The sequence below is a fragment of the Dreissena polymorpha genome, chromosome 8 (genome assembly GCF_020536995.1).
Source record: "Dreissena polymorpha isolate Duluth1 chromosome 8, UMN_Dpol_1.0, whole genome shotgun sequence".
Classification (NCBI taxonomy): domain Eukaryota; kingdom Metazoa; phylum Mollusca; class Bivalvia; order Myida; family Dreissenidae; genus Dreissena; species Dreissena polymorpha.
Window position 1 is genome coordinate 106,584,072 of NC_068362.1, and position 23,686 is coordinate 106,607,757.

At 35.5% G+C, this 23,686-nt stretch overlaps 2 protein-coding genes across 2 annotated transcripts; one reads left to right on the plus strand and one right to left on the minus strand.

Annotated features, from left to right (window-relative positions):
• Positions 1-9,921: 9,921 nt before the first annotated feature.
• On the minus strand, positions 9,922-22,574 carry LOC127840799 (glutathione hydrolase 1 proenzyme-like). The gene is made up of 10 exons (XM_052369207.1): positions 22,456-22,574; positions 21,587-21,687; positions 21,125-21,249; positions 20,228-20,387; positions 14,532-14,681; positions 13,917-14,071; positions 12,540-12,730; positions 12,028-12,268; positions 11,714-11,827; positions 9,922-10,068 (listed from the first exon to the last, which is right to left on the minus strand). Exons 1-10 carry the CDS (start codon positions 22,572-22,574, stop codon positions 9,922-9,924), a joined length of 1,503 nt encoding a protein of 500 aa, XP_052225167.1.
• On the plus strand, positions 17,154-19,068 carry LOC127843024 (L-xylulose reductase-like). Its single transcript, XM_052372851.1, has one exon. The coding sequence runs from the start codon at positions 17,401-17,403 to the stop codon at positions 18,151-18,153; it is 753 nt and encodes a 250-aa protein (XP_052228811.1). The 5' UTR covers positions 17,154-17,400; the 3' UTR covers positions 18,154-19,068.
• Positions 22,575-23,686: the final 1,112 nt, after the last annotated feature.

Sequence of the window (23,686 nt, forward strand, 5' to 3'; positions counted from 1 at the left end):
GAAACAGATTCACAAAGACCCGGAGGAATCAAAATGTCCTTAACCCTTTACCAAACGACACATTTTGGACTTTCCAAATTTGAAAAAGGTTGCAGACGACAATTAAATTGTAATGGAATATTAAGGAAATAATCAGGTAGGGTAGAAATAATTGTGATAAAAGGAGAAATTGCTCATCTTGAGCAATTTCTCATTTTATCATAATTTTTTATAAAGTCGTCAGCTATAAACCCGTAAAATCCGTTGGTGTTTGGTAAAGGGTTAATAATCTCTGGTTCCTTCTTAGAGCCTTTCACACATTTATAACAAATACAATAGAAGCATCTTTCTTTGTAAAGAATCATCTCAAACAAGGGCTGTTTGTAAAACATGCATGCCCCCCCATATGGGCTGTCAGTTGTAGTGGCAGCCATTGAGTGTATACATATTTTGGCACTGTGACCTTGACCTTTGACCTAGTGACCTGAAAATCAATAGGGGTCCATCTGTGAGTCATGATTAATGTACCTATGAAGTTTCATGATCCTAGGCGTAAGCTTTCTTTAGTTATCATCCGGAAACCATTTTTGTGTGTGAAGTCACCGTTACCTTGACCTTGACCTTTGACCTAGTGACCTGAAAGTCAATAGGGGTCATCTGCGAGTCATGATAAATGTACCTATGAAGTTTCATGATCCTAGGCGTAAGTGTTCTTGATTTATAATCCGGAAACCATTTTCTAAGTTGAGTCACCGTGACCTTTGACCTAGTGACCTGAAAATCAATAGGGGTAATCTGCGAGTCATGATCCATGTACCTATGAAGTTTCATGATCCTAGGAATAAGCGTTCTTGAGTTATCATCCAGAAAACATTTTACTATTTCGGGTCACAGTGACCTTGACCTTTCACCTGAGAATCAATAGGGGTCATCTGCGAATCATGATCAATGCAACTATGAAGTTTCATGATCCTAGGCATAAAACGTTCTTGAGTTATCATACGGAAACCATTTTACTATTTCCGGTCACCGTGACCTTGACCTTCGACCTAGTGACCTGAAAATCAATAGGGTTCATCTGTTAGTCATGATCAATGTACCTATCAAGTTTCATGATCATAGGCATAAGCGTTCTTGAGTTATCATCTGGAAAACATTTTACTATTTCGGGTCACCGTGACCTTGACCTTTGACCTAGTGACTTTAAAATCAGCAGGGGTCTTCTGCGAGTCATGATCAATGTACCTTTGAAGTGTCATGATCCTAGGCCTAAGCGTTCTTGAGTTATCATCCAGAAACCATCTGGTGGACGGACATACGGATGACGGACGGACCGACATGTGCAAAACAATAAACACCCTCTTCTTCGAAGAGGGGCATACATATAATTAACAACCCACACATCCCTTAGACCAACAGGCCTGAGAATATTATGATAATCTAAAGATTATTTCTTATATTTATAAATGTATTTAATTAAGTAATACATATGACTTCTAAGATCAATTCATAACTTATATTAAGAAAATTATAAAATGATCAGAAATTTATATAGATCGTTGAGCAATTGACAATCATATCTCCACAATTCATGAGTCAAAATTCACAAATGGAACAATGAATCATTAGTTATTAAAAAGCAGCATATAGACAGTTAAGAACATTGCACTTCATTAATTCCAACACCTTCTCTTGGATACAAAGTTTGAGTTAACAATGCAGAATCATATATTGACTTTTATGGAAATAATTATGTTCATGGAAGTTGTGTTTTAAAATCAATAAGATATTATTAAACTGGTTTAAACACTACAAAAAAGACATTAAATAAACATGTCATCCGATTTTTTTTATCCGGATATATGGTCACCTTCGACATATTTAAATAAATCCCGACTTTTTTCAGTTTATAAGAAAAACATTCAGAACACATGTTCTTACTTCAATTCCTTTGTAAGCAGTCACCATCTGATCTAAAATGGCACTAAATGACAGGGTTTTATCTCATGTTTACAAGATGTTGTTGTTGTTGTTGGTCACAGCCACACGGCCGCAGTAATCTCCCCTGGTAAACGTCATATGTTCAGTTTTGTGACCTCCCGGGACAGGGTCAAATTTGAGCCCTGGGGAATAATTTGAACAAATTTGGTAGAGAACTATTAGATATCACAACATACCAAATTTACTAGCCCTAGGCTCTATAATTAAGAACAAGAAGATGTTTGAAGTTTGCACAAAATAGGCCTTATTTAAGCATATGTTCATTTTTGTGACCCCTGGGGCAAGGTCAAATTTGTTCCCAGGGGCATAATTTGAAGAAACTAAGTAGAGAACTATTAGATGTCACTAGCTACCAAATTTGATAGAAATAGGCCCAATGGTTATGGACAAGAAGATTTTTATAGTTTGCACAAAATGGGCCCAATATAAGCATATGTTCAATTTTGTGACCCCTGGGGAACGGTCAAATTTGATCTTAGGGGCTTAATTTGAACAAACTTGGTGAGGACTATAAGATGTCATTACATACCAAATTTGGTAGCCCTATGCCATACAGTTATGGACTAGAAGATTTTTAAAGTTTGCACAAATAGGACTTATATAAGCAAATTTTCGATTTTTTGACCCCCCAGGGCGGGGTCAAAATTGACCCCAGGGGCATAATTTGAACAAACTTGGTAGAGGACTATTAGATGTCACTACATACAAAATTTGGTAGCCCTAGGCCCAATGGTTATGGACAAGAAGATTTTTAAAGTTTTCACAAAATAGGCCTTATATAAGCAAATTTTCAATTTTTTGACCCCCCCCCGGGGTATGGTCAAATTTGATCCCAGGGGCTTAATTTGAACAAACTTGGTAGAGGACAATGACGATGTCACTACATACCAAATTTGGTAGGTCCTTGGCCCAATGGTTATGGACAAGAAGATTTTTAAAGTTTTCACAAAATAGGCCTTATATAAGCAAATGTTCAATTTTTTTACGCCCGGGGCAGGGTCAAATGTGACCCCAGGGGCATAATTTGAACAAACTTGGTAGAAGACTATAAGATGTCACTACATAGCAAATTTGGTAGCCCTAGGCCCAATGGTTATGGTTAAAAAGATTTTTAAAGTTTGCACCAAGTAGGCCCTATATAAGCAAATTTTCTATTTTTTAACCCCCCCTGGGCAGGGTTAAATTTGACCCCAGAGGCATAGTTTGAACAAACTTGGTAGAGGACTATAAGATATCACTACATAGAAAATTTGGTAGCCCTAGGCCCAATGGTTATGGACAAGAAGATTTTTAAAGTTTGCACAAAATAGGCCTTATAAAAGCAAATTTTCAATTTGTAACCCCCCGGGGCAGGTTCAATTTGACCCCAGGGGCATAGTTTGAACAAACTTGGTAGAAAACTATAAGATGTCACTACATAGCAAATTTGATAGCTCTAGGCCCAATGGTTATGGACAAGAAGATTTTTAAAGTTTGCACAAAATAGGCCTTATATAGCAAATTTTCAATTTTTTAACCCCCCGGGGCAGGGTCAAATTTGACCCCAGGGGCATAATTTGAACAAACTTGGTAGAGGACTATAAGATGTCACTACATACCAAATTTGGTAGCCCTACGCCATACGGTTATGGACAAGAAGATTTATAAAGTTTGCACAAAATAGGCCTTATATGAGCAAATTTTCACTTTTTTGACCCCCCGGGGCAGGGTCAAATTTGACCCCAGGGGCATAATTTGAACAAACTTGGTAGAGGACTATAAAATGTCACTACATACCAAGTTTGGTAGCCCTAGGCCCAATTGTTCTTGACAAGAATATTTATAAAGTTTGCACAAAATAGGCCTTATATAAGCAAATTTTCAATTATTTGACCCCCAGGGGCAAAGTCAAATTTGACCCCAGGGGCATCATTTGAACAAATTTGAAGGAGGTTCACCACAGGAACATTCCTGAGAAATTTCATCAGAATTGGACTAGTAGTTTAGGAGAAGAAGATATTTTAAGAAAAAGTTAACGCACGCACGGACGCACGGACGCACGCACGCACACACGGCGGACACAGGACCATGACATAAGCCCCGCTGGCCTTTAGGCCAGTGGAGCTAAAAATGACATCATTTTACAAATCTTGAGATTGAATATAAATTGTAACTATAATGTGTGCATTTAAATCGTATATTACATTGATGGTCTTATTGAAACATATTATAGAAGTAACCATTTTGCTAACGCACGAATAGCACTTTCCTAATGTTCGCGTATGCTGTTTTTTTAGCGATTTCCATTCATCACTGATGAGTCACGTAAAATATGATAAAGTATGTTTTATTATTTTTATGTGCGCATTTTGTCATGGAATGCTGCGAGCTTAACTGGCAGTTTGTATCGCTGACTATATTATTAGTGTCAGGTCAGTGACTAGGCTACAACTTTATTTCGCACACCACATTTATTAAGTTTATCATGTTACTGATAAAGTTATTGCGGCGCACACTATTAAGGTTATGCTGATAACACCACTAATAAGCTTATTTGCACAAGTAGACAACCGCAATCCCATCACTTGCGTACTGGCTAAGTGATTTAAATATATCTATCTCTCTTACACATATGTGACGTTCGTCTATAAAGGCTGCACTGTCAAAAAATGACATTCGCAACTAAATGTTGATATTTATTTGTTCTTCTATAAAGGCCCGCACTGTCGAAAAATGACATTCGCAACTAAATGTTGATATTTATTTGTTTCGATACACGTCATTTTTTGACACTCATTTGTGTTATAATCAAAATATACGTACCTGCTAAAATATCGGATATGTATAATTGAATTTAAAAGTTTACACGGAGAGCGTCCATGAGTATTAAGGGTCACATGTCACAAGAACCCGGAACCATCGACAGTATTATTAGACAAATGGCAGTGATTTTTTTCGGAGTGACACTATTAGTATTTGCTAAGTGGTTCGCGTTGAGCAGCGGCGTCTTTTTGTAGCGGGTTAAGGACACGGGCTTGTTGTCGGTTTCTGCGCCGTAAGTTCGTTTTTTTCCTTATGAGCTTCGTCCTGTGATAACTGTGCGTATTGCATGTGTGTACAGTATCGTCCTTGATTAGCTTATGCAGTCCGCACAGGCTAACCAGGGGCGAAACTTTCCATCTAAAAAGGATTTTTGCTAATAGGAGCTTCCTTCAAAAGAAAAATATTTTAAAAGCTGAAAGGGTCCTCCCCGATGAGCCTATACGATCCATGCATGCTTATCAGAGAAACACTTTCCGCTTTTATGGAGTTTAAAGGAAGTCTCTTTTTACAGAAAATCCCGTTTAAGGAGAAAGTGTCGTCCCTATTTAGCATGAAGCCAAGCTTTACCAGAACGAGGCTTAGGCAGTAGTCTTCTTGTTCCTGTTCTGTCCATTGAGCGTTGCACGATAATGTCAGCATTTCGTGACCGTCGAAGCACCGATCAGCTAAAACGGACATTCCTGTTTTATTTTACGATTTAAAGGGATCTTTTCAAGTTTTGGTAAATTGACAAAATTGAAAAAAGTTGTTTCGGATTCGCAAATTTTCGTTTTAGTTATGATATTTGTGAGGAAACAGTAATACTGAACATTTACCATGGTCTAATACAGCCGTTATATGCATCTTTTGATGATTTAAAAACCTGAAAATTATAAAGCGTTGCAACGCGAAATGATTGAATAATTTGGAGAGTTCTGTTGTTGTCGTTTAATTTTGTGAAACTACGAAGATTGCTTCTATAAAGTATGAAATACGTCTCGTATTCATACTTGGCAGGATGGCCGAGCGGTCTAATTGGTTTTTACTCCAGGATTCTGGGGGTCACTGGTTCGAGCCTTGCAGCGGGCTACTTTTTTTCTCCTCTTTTTAATTTTATTAATGATTTTTTACTGGAGCTTTTTAGATCCAATGTTTACATTTATCAAAATAAAGCATTTCATGACAAACTTCAAAACATGCCAAAATCTATGAAAAGGCCCATTTAAAAATCGCGCGAGAAAACCTCGTAAATTTTATTACGACTTGTTAACTTCTCTTATCGATAACAAATTGTGATATTCATGAAGTGTTGCCTTTACGATTTCGTTAATAAAACGGAATGTATGTATTGTCTTAAAAAATTAATAAATATCAATCATAAATAACGATTGTGTAAATATGGTTCACATTATTGTTGAACGTCTACTCGACTGATTGCAGTGCTCTATTGGTGAAGTTTAAATGCGGAGTCGTTGCAGGATTATAACATTGCATTCCCAAGGCAAAATGAATGTTTAATGACAAGATGGTTGGAATAGAAGACAGAAACATTTATTAAAACAGTTTTTAAGACTGAAACTTAGTTAAGAAAACTAGTTTGATGAATTTAATTGAGGCTGATCTAAAGCTATCTATCTATGTTAAATAGCATATTTTTTATTATCGTATTACCGCAAACACGGATAGTAGAAACATTTACCTCCTGATAATGTGTCTTGAACTAATGTATTATTTTAGTCACAATAAAAACACGCCAAAATTCTACAAAAAACTCATGTGTACATTTTCTCGTTACTGCACTCAACAATCTTAGGCTAAAACATTCTCAAAACCGCCAAATCGTAACGAAGCTACGTTGCTTTACTTCAAACGTCAACGTCAAATCAATCAAAACACAAGCTCGCCTGTAAATAATAATATTGACAATAAAAAAACAGAGCCACCACTTAAACCCAAATCTAGAATGATGCACATTGAATAGCGAATAAAACGTTAAAAATTAACGTTTAATCCTATTTCTACTGCGATGAAGAAAAAACAACAACATCCAACTACTTTTAGCACTGACAAACACAAAATAATAGTGGTAAATTTGTCCCTTCAAAACTGACACGCCCATAGGTTAAGAAAAAAAACCTTCTGTTTGGAGACGATCTTCTATCTCTCGGAGACCACACATATTTATTCACGCTTGTCCAATTCTTCACGTTTAAACTGGTGCTTTTATTGTATTGTAAAGAATGACAAATGGTCATCGGCATTCAAAAGACACACGTTTGATGAAAAGCATTATGTTTTATTATCGGTATTTTAATTTGTATGTATCTTGCAACCTTTTATCAGGGTCTTTGTCGTGATTGTTATTAAAATTGAATGATCATCTATAGGCGTACGCATGTATATTCCGGCTATATTTCAAAGGTATTCAGACCCTTTGAAAATAATATCATTATGACATTAACGTTTATGTAAAACTGTTTATTATTACACATTCGCAATATTCAATGTAAAACCAATTACATCGTTTTATATAATATAAAAAGAAACAATGGTAAACTTTATACAATAACATAACCATACTTATAAATAAAAGGCATGCAAGTGAAAATTGCATTAAGCAATACGAAAGACCTACCATGCACAACCTAAACAATAATTTGACACAAATAAAAATCGACTGTTTTTGCACCTTTTCCCGTCCGTTTTCTAGTGGAATGCAATTATCCTCAGTGCAAAGTTCTACTATGGTATCTTACTTTATTATATTCCGGTGAATAATTAGTTCTCCAAAGGATAAAACCAGATCAATCTAGACTTTGAAACGTTAATTTGATAACAATATGTTTATTAATTAAGCGAGTAAAGCCTTTAATGACCCGAGTATTTAGTATAATGCAACCTCAACTGATATAGTCGATTTGTTCGATACCATAGGGAGCTAAAACGATGTTTGGATACTTGTATTATAAAGTGTGTTTACACCTTTTATTCAAAAACAAATTTATATATAAAATGATAATATCAAGGGCTTCAAATAAAAACAACTATTTTCAAACAGCCATCAATCAAAGTCCATTTGCATTGCCATAAAATAATACAAATTAACAAGTTTGACATTTAGACGTAGCTTAGACATAGCGCTAACCAAAAACAATAATAACTTTAAGCACACGTTATTGAAAATCATATTTTGAAGGACATTAACGCTAAAAAATTGTCTCTTGTTTACTCGGACGAGAATTGGCAACACTGCGAGAACATATATTCGCACCGTAAACATGTGTCTAGAACGAATCTGCGGGCCTTTCCACGCATGTACATGAAATCGATAAATAAACTGAAATTTTACCTTTTTACCATTTATTAATATGCGAAACAAGCAACCGATCGATACATCAAGATTTTTTTCGATAACGAATTTACATTTCAACATTTGACGGCCATCACTTGTCTGGGAGTGGAAGACTAAGCAACTTTTAATACGAGTCTCCCCATTAGATAATTATTTTACGCTTCTGGGCCCGGTGATAAATACTGTTTAATTTTGTAAACATTGAGATGTCCTTTTCAAAACCCGTTCATTTGGCACACATGCATTATCTAAAGGTGTTTAAATTGGCATTTAAGTTTCAATATTTATTACATTGAATTCTTATTATATAAACATGAGTGTCAATTGGTAATATTTGTTTATTAGATTTAATCATATGTATGTAAATATTGTTTTCATGCTAAGAAGGGTGTGTGGCATGTTTGGAAGTTCATGAGTTCATGTTACTCCTAAGGCTGCATTATGTAAAGACCAAATGTGTGTGTCAGCACTCCAACTGACATACATTTAACAACACGCACAGATGTTCTGACAAATTATGAACGAGTCGGAAGATGAAATTTACAACAGATTGTTTACATCTCATTCTGGTTTAATGTTATCCGAAATCTTCGTAATGACAATTATCAGAGAGGGAACCAGTGGGCAATACTTTGCAAAGCTTTGAGTGACTTCGTTGTTTTTAGTATGTCCAGTACAGTAGCCAATGAAACGAGGTGTTACAAACAGATTTACGTGACCTTAATGGCTGAATTGATAAACACAATTTCAAGTCATCACTGTTTATGTAAGATATACGTTAATCTGAAACTTTCGACAGGTAGGAATCAACTTATTTTCATTGGTATGTGTTTTTTCTCATTGTGCAAGGTGGAACAGTGTGTGCACATGCGTTCAAGACACGTGTTTAGTTCGTGAATGTCGGTGTTCGCCGTGTTTCGCCTTCTCGACCTAGTAAAAAAGAATGACAATTTTTTAGTGTTTAAGTTCTTCAAAATGGGATTGTCAATGCCTTGTGCTAAAAGTTGTTATTGTTTATTGATAGAGCAATGTTCTAGCTTCGTCTACATGCCAAAGTTGTAAATCTGAATTATTTTATGACAATGCAACTTGACTCTGTTTGATGGCTGTCAGAAAAAAAAGTTTTTTAGTTGAAACCCTTGTTAGTAGTATTATATTAAAATTTGGTTTTTGGCATTTTCGGTCAAAATACACCTTTTCACACTATCCTAACACCGTTCCAGCCCCTGTGTTGTTTCCACATCTCTTTATGAAGTTTTTGAAATCAATTAATATTAAACAAAAACTGAAACAAACAGTTTTATCACCAACTGCTATTTGTCTTCTATTTACTTATATGAACTTTCAAAAGCATATTTCCAAGTATCAAGGAATGGTACATCTTTAAAAGGTAAACACTTAATGCATTAAACAATTAATGAACAAATGTGTTTCTTGTAATTGCAGAGAGGGTATGTGAATGCTTTGAGCAAAAATTCTGCGTCTAGATTTGTTTCATATTACGTGTTGCACTCGATTCGGGATAGAAGAAAACATATCAAGGTTCCATTGTATGCAATAAAACAAATCTTGCATTATTGTGAATAAACCGACATTAAATATTCACCTATTGTTGGCACTTACTGATGAAAACGCTTTATGAACTTTGTTCAATCAAGTTATTGCTGGTGGCTTAACACCCCAAGCTCGCTGGGATTCATTCCGAAAATTAACAATTACTACAATACTCGTGTGGAACGTGATTTTTTAATAAAGGTGAATGTCACAAAGATAGTTTGCCTATGCTGATGATAATGCTGTAAAGCAGATTAATATCCATCGGGTTCACCGTATTTCCTATAATCGGAATTAGCCATGACAAAGTTCTCCTTTCGTAAGATACCTTGGCACGTGCTACTTGCGCTAGATACCACCGAGACATTGTGACCAAGTGCTTTCAGACCGTCTATTACCACCTGAAATGAAATGCATACAATTAAATATATATAATATTCTAATTGCTTTATTCCAAAAACTGTGGGCATAAACGATTAGGGCAGAACGGACCTATTGAGATTGGCGATAACGCCATATTTGGAAAGCGTTTCGGCTGCGATTAGTAACTATTTCAATATCGTTACCCAATTATGTACACACACAACTGTTGACAATGTTTCAATTCCAGTTACGGGTTCATGTAATGTATCTCAAGTAAATATTATCAACAAAATAAATAGTAAGAGTACTTAAAATTTAAAGCAGAGGTTCATTAAAACGAATTTTATTTTAGTTTCTTTCTTGCAAGACACATTCAATGTGCCTCATTTATTCCAGAAGTGTCCATTTTCGATTTCAAAACCCCAGACCATCTACAAAACAAGCACTCAAAGGTGAAATGAATACGAGCGGTCTAATACTCAAAGTGATAGTAAGTATTATAAAAAAGAGCTGCAACGATTCACCAACAAGTCGATTCGATTCGATTTCGATTTCAGACACTCCGATACCGATTTTTTCGATTCGATTCATCTTCTAACCTAGTTTTATCATATATTCACTCTTCTGCCTCAAAATAAACATTTCTGTTCAAAAGTGTCGCAAACCTAGATATCTTGGGCATTTGTCAAATTGTGTGTTTATTTGAGATAGTTTGGTTGGTTCAACAGTGTTTTAAAAACTGTTGAAAGTGTGTTAAATTAACATTTGTAAGAAATATTTTGCAAGAAACTGCTAATTGTCTTTCCAAATATGTCAATATTTAAAAAAAACACATAAAAAAGAATAGCAAATTAGGACTCAATTTTAATATAAAAACGTATGACTAGAATATGTTATGTTGAATACACAATAATATAAAATTAAATAAATAATCATAAGAACATCTGGAATCAGTGGAGTGATAGTACTATAACTTTTATATTTATATCCCCGCTACAAGCATGTTTACCATTTAGCCGTGACATCATCACCTTTTACCTGTAGGACAAAGAACATTCTCTAATAACTCGACTTGAGTAATTGCACTTGTGCTACCTCTTAGTCTTTCTAAATCAACGTTATGCTTGCATCCGTGAAGCACAGTTTACACTTTGCTTTATCGGGAGGGCTACCATCCCGAACCCAAAATACTGCCACACTTTTGATTTAAGCTTCTTAGGCGCATCTGATAATTTCAATTTGTCGGCCACAACTTGTTCAGCCATATTGACGCTTTTTCCGAAAGTAGACCGTAACGCGCTTATTGATTGGATGGCTAAAGTAATAAGCAGCCAATCGCGCACGTCGTAATTACAAGTAAAGATAAAACCTACACCTTCCCGTATCAAATAGTCAGAAAGCAGTGAGCTTTACGTATCTATGTATATATATGTCTATATCTTAAAGAATCGAATCGAATTTGGTGGGTTTGGTATCGTAATCGAATTGACGCATTTCGAACCGCTTTTCGATGCATCGGATCGAATCGTTGCAGCTCTAATTAACAACACACAACATTAACGCTCAAACAAAACACTAATCAACGAACAAAACACTAAACATCGCCATTTTCGAACGGAATAAAATGCAACATAAAAATGCATTGTATTATTTTAAGATTTGAATATTGAAACAAGTGCAGACCTGTGGAAAACCTCTCTGTACTGACAGTTCTTGTGGAAACAGTTGATGATGAATACGCGGGTAGTCTATAGCCTGTTTTATTCCCCAGTTCCACTGTAATGCCTCTATGGTCGCCTTCGTATGAAAAATAACATGCGAGTGAAAACAACATGTGAAAATCTATTAAATATTTGTGCATGCGTTGCATGTAATATCTTTAACAAACGCTCGGTAATTGATTAACAATGAAAATAATATGATAAATAGTCATGCAGTCAAGTTTAATACCGTTTATTTAAAAGTCTCGTATTTGACATAGATAATTCCACACTTACCAATGCCGTTGTAGTTGTAATTCGGGTACCACCGGAAGCGCCGATTACCAGCCGAGCATTACCTTCGCCGTCAACGACAATGCTTGGACACATGGAGGACAATGGACGCTTCCAAGGAGCGATGAAATTTGCCTTAGACGCCGGCACTCCAAAATAGTTCACAGTCCCTGGCGTTGAGAAATCGTCCATTTCGTTGTTGAATATGATTCCCGTACGACTGCCAATCACTTTGGAACCAAAGCTGACAAATGCACGATTGAAAATATTTTGATTGCACATAACACAAAGTAGTTTTGCTTGCAGCTTTATAAATCAAAACTGCAGATGGTACTTCGATACACTAAGTCACAAAATCAACGTGAGCATATCACTTTGTAAAATTGCACATACACACAAAGTTTTAAAAGACCGAGTTTTGTGTCTGTTGGATACCTATTTAGTAAATGTTTGGTTTTATTGGAAAGCCAATGTAAACCACCGATGATTAAAGTAATTAAGGTGTTTTAACTTACAACAGGTTTACAGTGCTGGTAATGGACACGGCGTCTCCGTCCGGTCCAAGAACGGATAGATGGGCGGTGCCGTGATCATTCCAGGGGCTATCAAATATCGGATGGTAGTAGTCCGAGCCGAACGTTCTCGAATCATCGATCTGCTTTCTTCGGGCGTAACCGAATGAAGGGTCAGTCATGTTTTTTACTAGCTGCAAATCCAACAGGAGTAATTTATAATTTGTGCATATCTTATCAAGTCTTCGAGTTGACTGTAATACAGAAGAAACAAAACGAAATATATACCTGTCGTTGTATGCAATAGTCAACAAATCGTCATATGTATATACTATCAAATTACGATAAAACTAACGAAACGAAAGTTCAGTAATGTAAATAAAAAGGTGGAATTTATATGATGTATCAGATGTGAATGAGGCCGAATGACGATTTGGTAATTGCAATTTAGGTCAAAATTTATTGTGGCCAAATAAACCAAACGCCACAAGCATGTAATGCGTGAATGTGTTGTGAATCTGATTAGAATTATAAGATGAAAAAAATAAATATACATATATATTTGAAAAAAGACATAATTTCTTTGGACAATGGACATATACAAAGTATAAACCTAACATTTTTTACGAACTACACTGGTGTGTTAAAATTATACTCGGATACATAACGCTAGGAGGCAAGCATAGACCTACGGAAAACGCTACAACGAATTGATAAAACTGGCGAACGGGACTTAAGTCCTGTCTTTTACTGAACAACGGAATTATGTCTATAACTCTAATGGGTCCATGGCCATGTTATTTTATAACAAAGGTGTCAATTACTAACTGAATGAGGTATCCATGTCAGATAAAAAAAAATACATCGTTCGTCTCCATTGTGCACCACGATTTAGGTGTAATTAAAAAGATATACTGAATGCATCATACATTATATTGGCCATATATAAGGGCCAACATCACGATCAATGTGTTAACAACACAAACATATTTTGCTGTATGTTATTTAAATATATTTAAGTGGTTTGTTTGAGTTCTTTTTGTATAGACAAATATGTACAGCATCGTGTCCGTTCATGAACACATGTTCTACCGTTAAAGCGAAAGTTATTTGTAATTATATTAAAATATAATTACATTGATTTTCTAGTACCTCTTTTTTCGGAAAATATATTATCGTTTGTATTCAACCATCTTTTATGCGTTTTAAAATTTGCTCATAAAATCGAATACACTCGAATAAATACGGATATGTAATTACATACATTTGTATTTCGTACAATACCCACAGGGTTTGTATAATCTGCATGAATGCAGTGTTATACCGACATTCACAAAGTCATCACCGCATGAATATAACTAGTAATCTAATATACGTTACTTTTGCAACATACGTCCTAAATGCCTCCGAGCCAACGTTGTTATCACCAAGCTGTGTGCGCAGAGAATATGCATGCTTAAATGCCTCAGTTACTCGATGCCAAGTGGTGGTTGCGCTGACAACATTGGATACGGTGTCAGGATTAAACTTGAAATCTGTCGTAAAAATAGCACAATCATAACCTGACGACCGTTTTCAAATTGATGACGTACTTGCATTCATGTGTTCTTCTTGCTCGTTAATATATATGATGACGATTCTTTAAGATTAGCAGGACAAAATATATTTTTTAATCAGCTAGTGTGCTTTTTTATGTAAGGGACCTTTGATCTGTACAATACAGGAGAGCACGTACAAAACACAACACCAAATATCATTACAACCGGGATTTGAACGCCAAACAACGGGTAATTCATTGGAGTTAAAAATGTGTATAGGAATATATAACTAAACCCATAATTAAAATGATTTCAACAAAAATAAAACTCTATTTAAATCTATTTAAAGCTGCATTGTCCGTATAAAAAAGGACACCAATTGTCTACCCGAATTGTCATAAAAGCCAATGCTCAATGCAATACCTTTACAAAAAGGAAAAACACAACATGTACTTACCATTCAGAATGTTCAATATAAAAAGATAGACGGCTCCACTGGAAGGCAAAGGCGGAGAATACGCTGTGTAGTTTCCATGAAGAGTGAAGTTTAGCGCATCCCCAACCAATGACGTGTAATTGGCCAAGTCCTGTTTTGTGATTATACCACCTACAATGACGCGTACAGGTAATTATTATAGTATTATAATACGGGTTCATACAGGTAGAGGTTTGTCGTTGGATAAAGGTAATTATCATATTAATCTGATTTAAGAGTGTATCCGATTGTGAGTTTTTATAATGACAACATTAAAATCATATCTAAGTATAGATTATTTGCTTTTCTAACTTTCTTTGTTTCTGCATTTCTTTAGTTGTTGGCATGTTAATGTAACAGGTCTATAAAATTAGTGTTGTGTAACCAATTTCTTGTATGTAAGGTGGTGTATCGGTTGTGACTAGTTAGACACGCAGAAGTTCCGGTTTATAATATTTGGTTTTACGTTTTGAGATTGAAGGTTCAAATATCAATGGGAATCTTGCATGTTTTATAACATCTTTGTGACAGGTATGGTCATCTTTGTTTTCAATTCCAATACAATCAGAACGATAAGTATTTTTCATTTATTTACATTTATTAAAACATCGTTGTTGTTGTTGATTGGATATTTATGTGCCTGACTATGTCAGTGTAATTCACTGCTAAGCCGGGTTCAAGAGCGATGGCTACTTTCGTTTTCAAGTAAATCAAATTTAGAGTTAAACAGTTGTTGCAAAGAAAATATAACATTTTGGAATTAGTTTTTAGGGGTTAGTGGTTACATATGCATGCATTATTTGACACGCTTCGTTTTTTTCAAAGGAATGGGACGCGAGCTATCGATAAAGGGGCAAAAACTCAAAAATATTGTTTGAAAGTCTGTCGAAGATTTATTCGGGTTAACATACGGACTGGAAATATTGCTTGGTTATCGACCGACTGTGAGTTAACGGCTGGACAGATTTTTTTGAAGTGAACTTTTTTTGAAAGGTTGTCCGATTGCCCATAGTAGGATCAATGGATGCTTGTGATTAAAGCTACTTTTGACATTTTTGCGGCCGCGAAGACAGGTCTATGATAAATTCTAGTTGATGACTTTGTTATGATTCCAATATCAGAGGGTGGGTATTTTTTTCATGGCTCTTTGTCAATTTTTTCCTCATTAAACATGATTGTATATATTTATTTGAAAATATTGGGCTCCTAAAAAAATATATAAAAAATACTATCCTGGGTACGTTACTTCCTCCTGTGTATATAATTACAATTGTTGTACAGTAAATGTGAGAGAATTATTTTTTGTGTGGTAGAAAAAACAACAACAGTTTTAGTACACATTTTAACTAAGTAAATGGGTTTATGGTGATTAACATGCATGAAATATGTAAATATATTTAACTGTAACATTTAACGTTCACCTTGCACTAGTATTGTATGTGGACAGCCCATATCTCTTCTTACTGTTGACCAACAATCCCCATCCCACCCTTGAGATTGTTTATGGTTGGTGATTTATGTTGTTTCATGGATTGATTCTTTCTGAGTTGGTTTTATCTTGGCTCAAGGAGACTACAGTTGAACTGGTGAATAGTTGGAAGATTTGAAGTAGTTTAGTACATGATAACTTTAAGTAATAAGGTGTTAATACTGTTAAATAGATGTATGCCTAACCAGATTACTTTGCAGAACCAGTATACTTCCGCATGCGGTATATACAGGCAGTGACAGAATTCGGGTACCTGTCTTACCAGTTTGGTATCGGTGATGTTTCTGTGCTTAATATTTGTGAGCATAGGTTCAAGTCGTGACGACTTGATTTTCGGAGAGGGGGAGAATGTAACAGGTCTATAAAATTAGTGTTGTGTAACCAACTTCTTGTATGTAAGGTGGTGTATCGGTTGTGACTAGTTAGACACGCAGAAGTTCCGGTTTATAATACTTGGTTTTACGTTTTGAGATTGAAGGTTCAAATATCAATGGGAATCTTGCATGTTTTATAACATCTTTGTGACAGGTATGGTCATCTTTGTTTAAAAGTATCTGTCCCTGTGTAATTCCTGCATTTATGGCCCAACTCGCTTCTTTTTCTTCTCTCCTTTTTGATAAAACTCTTGAGCTGTCAATAACTTTTACATTGGTTGTTGCACATCACTTTCACCTTGAAATATTAATATTACAGCAGTCACAGTGCTAACTTCTCCCAAGGCTGAGAGAGACCAGGTCGCGAGTAGCTTATACTCCGTAAGTAATATGTGCAGTTTGTCAAAGTAACGATGTATAAACACTATTGTTATTGCCACTGTGTTGTTTTCAGGATACCTATGTTTTAAGATAATTAATATGTTAATATGCCATTTGTATGTTAATATGTTGATTGGAACCACCACACAGCATACCAAGTCCATTATGTTTTAAAGATGAATATTAGTTTGATGTGTATGTATAATTATTGAGTATGGTTACCATGGTAACCACCTATAACTTGTAACCTTATTATTAAAAAATATGCGTATTGATAATTTATATATTTTCAGGACGGTCAGTTACAGATCAGTTTCGACGCTCTAATATTTATTATATATCCACTGAATAAATTTGTAACTGTCAGTGCCTTTGTTGGGATTCTGCCCCACATTTTGGAGCTGCCAGTGTTACATTAACTATGGGATATCACCGCTCAAACAGACCATTTACATTCAATAAATGATACAGCCTATGGACAATAATCGCACTCGTACATCATATCACTTACGTCGAAAATTATCGTAGGGTGACATGTAGAAATTTTGTCGATTACATATCAGTTAACTCATCGGGACACTGTTGGCAACAGGTCTATACATTGACCATGTCTTTTGACTTTTCGGGCAAGTCGGTTTTGGTAACAGGAGCAACTCGTGGTATCGGTCTCGGACTAACTCGAGCTCTTGTGAAATATGGAGGGACAGTATATGCACTTGGTAGTAACAAAGAGCTGCTCGATGCTCTCATTGAAGAATATGGAGATCGCGTTATTTCGGTGCATGTGAACCTGGTCGATTGGGGCGCCACCAGAGCCGCTCTTGAGCAGCTTCCACCGATGAACGGACTTGTGAACAACGCTGGGGTTTCATATGCATGGGTTCCATCACTGGACGCTCCGAAGGATATCATTGATAAAACACTTTCAGTCAACCTTATGGCCCAGATAAACGTTACGCAGGTGATCGGGAAGAAAATGGTTGAAGCAGGAAATGGTGGATCGATTGTGAATGTTTCAAGTATCAACGGAATAAAACCAATGCGAGAGTGCATGGCCTACAATCTATCGAAGGCTGCGCTTGATATGATGACCAAGCAGTTTGCCTTGGAGTTAGGGCCAAATAAAATACGAGTAAATTCTGTCAACCCCACTGTGGCGCTGACTGACATGGGCAAGGAATTTTGGAGTCATCCGCCGGAGAAAGGGGCCAAGCTCAAGGACCACACGCCATTGGGGAGGTTTGCGGAGGTGGAAGAAGTGGTGCAGCCAATATTGTACCTGCTTAGCGACTACTCGAGTATGGTCACCGGAACCATTAATCCGATCGAAGGCGGACTGCTTTCGAACATTTCCGTGTAATATGCCACAGTTATTAAGATTACGACACAGTGCTGATTGTTCATTATGTTTAAATTTTTAGATATTTTTAGAGTGTAGATTAGTTGTCTGACGATTTTTCTTTATTTTCATGTAGTGAATCCATGTACGCATGTTTATTATAGAACAATATTAAATTGTTTTAGCGCAATCAAATGAAAAGTCACTGTCAATCCTTGACAGGCCGTGGATTGGTTATCTCCACCCGCGGTACTGATAAGACTGTTTTAGCCTCATTAAATTGATAACTTGTTTCAAATACACTCAATATGACATGTATTTGATAAACATCTTTCAAGCATTTGAGCAAATGTGTGTACCAACTTCAAATTATTGATTAAATTGTCTATTCATAAAATAGTTAAAATAAGAATGTTTGAATGTAACTGGAACGCACTGTCTCACGAGGACTAAATGGGTAGTCTATTTATAAGTATTACGATTGTTATAAAGTTTCATTTCGGATTTTAAACGTTAATTCGAACTAAGTACTTTGTCCGCAATAGACATAATGCGACAAATGGTGGCCTTGTGAAAAACTTATCTGCCGGTACAAATGGTCATTATTTATTACAACAAGACAGATTTCCAGAGTTGTTTTTCGTTCGGGGAAAAACATGAATTTTGATAAATATTAAACTCCAAAACTTAATGTTACCGGATTGCAACATAAGTGTGTGGAATCAGTCACAGAATCCATTTTTTGTAAGTAATATCAATATAGAGACAAGTTCTCCGCTTATCAAATTGTGTGTAATACTGGTTGTCAGTAGAAAAGTTAAAATTCAATTGTCATTGCTAAAAAATGCTTCATAAAAATACATTAAATGTTAATGTTTTCGATTTAAAGCGTTTTCGTTTTGTCAATAAGAGAGGTCAATATAGTATAAAATGCCACCGAAGTGTTATTGTTTCCCCCCCCCCCCCCAAAAAAAAAGTTTGATATTGGCCTACGCACTGGGAAAATCAGACTCTGTTTATTACTTGATTGAAATAAACAAATATTCATGTGTCAATTCATTTAAAAGAAAGTGTTGGTGTTCCTCGCACATCTTTTCCGTGTTTTCTTTGTGACATGTTATCGAAATCAGATCTATAGATACATTAAAATTACACAATGCTATTGGTCTCTGCTTACGAAAAGTAACAATGGTATACTTCACAAACACACTAGAGAGAGATTTATAAAGGATGCACTATGTGCATGATGTACTTACCCTAAATGTTATATGTAGATATATGGAGATTCATCTTAATAACTTCAGTTGTACTAGAATAATTGAGCGCATGAGAAAATTAACAATGGACATGAATTATGTTTATATTGAATAATTTATGAACCATGTTATTTTAAGTACTTCACGACATAATTATAGCATGAAATAATGGTATGTATAAATTAATAAGCAAACGGCACTAACTTCAAACATTATACAGAAACAGTCAATGTCCGTTAACCGGTCACATATCCTCTTATCAATATATAATGTTATATTATATTCCGTTCAATTCGTATCAATATAAGATTCGCACAGGACAAAAACAACGAATTGCAAAAGAATTCCGAAGCGAGAGTAGTAGTATTTGTTTTCGGCATTTGCTATTTTAGTCATAATTAATTATATGAAGATTAATTTGCTGTAAATACTCGCAGGAGTGTGCTCCACACAAGAAACTAAATAAACGAAGCAAATAAAGGGCACATAGTAAAAAAATTTAAGATAATTCTTGTTTGTGTAATTAGCATTAATCACAATATCTTCTATTAGTGTTCACATTTTTTTAAAACATGTTTAATACTTACAGACACAAGAAAATTGTCTTTAGTTGAATACTTATTTAAATTCTCAATAAATATCAACTGATCGTGTTCGCCCTGAATGACCGCTATAATTATGATGTTTAAAGTGAATCTATTCAATACTTTCGGAGTTATTTTTCGCATAAGGTGTGTAACAGACTGACAGACGAAAGGACGACAAGAAGAATGGATGTAAGGACGAGCAATGTGACTTCTAAATGCTATCAGTGGCATGCATGCACAGTTAACGCTTACCCGCTTCCTGAATGTCTGCAACAATGTCGTCTGCTAAACTGCCGTTATAAAATGCTTCCGGACCTTCGTCTGCGATTACCTGTAATGTTTGCGCTAATTTTGGAAGCTTCATCGTTTCGCCTTCTTTGTACGTTTTACCAGTTTGGTTGTTTGTTATCAGCTGTCTATAAAAATATCACTATATATATAAATATAAATATAATACATAGTAATTGTCTTAAACTAAGATAAAAATGAAAAATTATTATGTATTGTGTGCATAACATGTAAGAGGCTATAACTAAAATAATTGCGTAATAATTACCCCGCCTATTGTTCTCCAACTGAATTAGTGACTTTCCTATGACTTTTAATTGTCATGCTTCAATACCTTATATATTGGTGTTGTTTCTTTCTGAATGCGTATTAAACATCGGACGTTAGCTTAATGTTTACAATACACTCAACAAAAATGTCTGACCTGCTTTTATGGCATCTGCATTAAGAATATACTTTGTTTACAACTTAAAGACTTAAGTAAACAATGTCTGGCTGACTAGAGCGAATATGGACATGCGAAAATCATCAATAGCTACTTAACACCAAATAAGCTATTTTTAATAATACTTTAGACACATATCCATGAACAAAATTGTGTTAACATCCGCTGTTCTTTTGTTAAAGGCAAGTGACTAAATGCCTGTACAAAACAGGATACTTTATACAAAATAACATTAAAAAATAAAATGATTCAAACAATGATATATTAACGGCTAATGTGTTGGTGTGTATTTTCGTTGCTTTAATTAGTGTAGAAGTACTTCCCAAATATAAAAGTGATTTATCTTACACGAATAAAGTGAAATTCTTGAACTGTACTTCTTGTCCTGCCATACTTTCACTGAGCGCTTTGCTGACATTGAATCCGTGCATGCAAAGCTTTATTGCTGGTTGAAATAATTGTTTCCATGGTAACCGACCACCAAGTTTCCATGCCTCATATAGACCGCGAACTTCACCGGGTATGGCGATAGCTTTCCCACCTGAACATAAATACAAATGTAAAGATCAGGCTGGAGGGCAAATTATAAACGAAACGAACGTTGTTTTTTTTATTTTAATGAAATGAATTATTATAATATTATATGTATATATTGTATCAGAAATGTATGGGAATGATCAAGACCTCGATCTTCACAAATCATAACAAAACCTTTTTCTTTATACAATGTGTTAATTCAATACGTAACAGTTGACTTTGACTTCCATCAAACGATGCAACGGAACCCTCTCAACGTTCCATTTTAATGGTCTCAACATTCCATTTTAAATGGTGAATGTGTGTATAGAATGCAAGTAATATTATGTACTCCTTCTTGCCTGCAGTGGAGGAGGCGTTCTTCCCGGAAGTGAACATGTCCTCTGTTGCCATGGAAGGTGCCTGCTCCCGAGATACCACCGCGTACGTCTTGCCAGAGGTTCTAGCAAGTGCATCACATGTACGACAATATTACAATGGTATTTGTATTATAATATACATGCAACACATGGTTTAATAAAATGTTACGCCATTGTACCATAATTAAATTAAATTTATGCTTTATAAGTAAGCATTGATGAAGTTGAGTAATGGCATATATAATCATTAATGTTAATGAGTTTGTCTTAATGTTATTGTTTGTGTAAATCGGCTCCACAAAGCAGCAATAAAAGCCTCATGTTCTATTTAAAGCATTAAAGGCGAAATTTGTAAGGCTCAGTTCAAACAGTCGTTTATTAGATCAAACCAGTCGTTTAAAGCAATCGCTGATGGGAAATCCATTCTGCATGACACGATTACGTAATTCTGAATATGGATAAAACTATTCGGGAATAAGTGCAAACATGATTCGTTTGCCATCAATCTCCACGCAGAGTTGTCGTTCCTTGCTCTTACATACAATCTCTGCCATCACAAGAAAAATCGTACCAAATTTGGTAGCATTTTATTTTATCGGTATAAGTATTATATTATGAAAAGTAGTATCATTTTTTTCACATTTTAAAAATAGTGTATACGTTAAGGTTCATAACAAAAAGTTAATTACCTAAATAAAAAAAAGCAAAAATAACAACGGTACAATTATTGAACCACAAGGCTCTGCTATCATCACGTGGTTGATTATGAAGACAGGGATTTGATCCAGCTATGCTGGCTCCCGTCAAATCTCTGCGCGGAGGTTGGTTTGCCATAAGCGTACAAGACATACCTATTATAGAAGGTGAGAAAATGGCCGCCTCCAATCCCGCAACTCATCATGTTGTGAACCCCAACGCACAGGATGGCCCCTATCGCCGCATCGACAGCACTTCCTCCTTGTACAGCCATTATGTGACTGCAAAAAATAAATATATTCACATGTGTATTTTATTTATATTTAAAACAACACCGGCCAAAAGGCTCGACTATTCTTCTGCATTTATAGTACATTTTCTTTCAGCTATTCTGATTTTTTTAAAGTTCCCATCGAATAGTTTTAGTACTAACAGAAGTTCATGTAATATTAACCTTTATAGGTACAAACTATAACACATAGTTTACGGCACCAGTTTTTGCAGTCGTATTTTATGACTCATAAGACATGTGTGATGTTTTAAATGTAAATTAAAAGAAGTAGACGCCGATCTAAATCTTGATTATCTAAATCCAAATGGCGCAGAAGTCCGGTTCTTCAGCTGATTAGAGAAAAAAAGATATTACACACAATAACCAGAGCATCAAGCTTACGCATATTAATTATGATGTTAGTAAGTTTGCACAATCTCAATCACAGGTAGGGTTTGCAAAGGTTCTCTTTGTTAAATTTGAGTTTGCACAAACAATATGCTACCTTGCAACAAAATCTCACGTTTAGCAATATGCGCAAATGAGGCAAAACTAATACCATACATAACTTACTTTCCGATTTTTGAACATTCTGCATTGTCGGCTGCTACCGCTGCAAAGCGATATTTTCCCTCTGGTGACGGAGAAGGTGGTGAATATAGCGGTGAATTTGACAAGGGCGTAGCTATTGTGGTTCCGTCGCCTAATTCTGTTGTGGATTCGGATTTCCGTAACCCGAAGCCCAGACCGAGTCCGAGACTTACTATGACTGCACAGAAGAGGATTGCCACAATGACCCAGGCTCGAGACTTGGATATGTTCCTGGATAATGTTTCATGTAAATGTAACGAAAAGAAGCGTGTACATAACAAGAAATCAACCCATTTAATGTGGATACACTAATGTCAATCAAAGAATGTAATAGAATTGAATTCGAACAGACCTTATGTGTAGGACATATGTATTTAATCGATCGATGGACAAAATACTAAAATGTGATGTTTCAATGTAACTTTGTCCAACCCAGTTCAGTGAATAATGGGTTAATAAGGGTGTTAATTCACTTAAGCAGTTGATGGATATTAAATCATGTCGTTATTCTTTTTAAATAACTT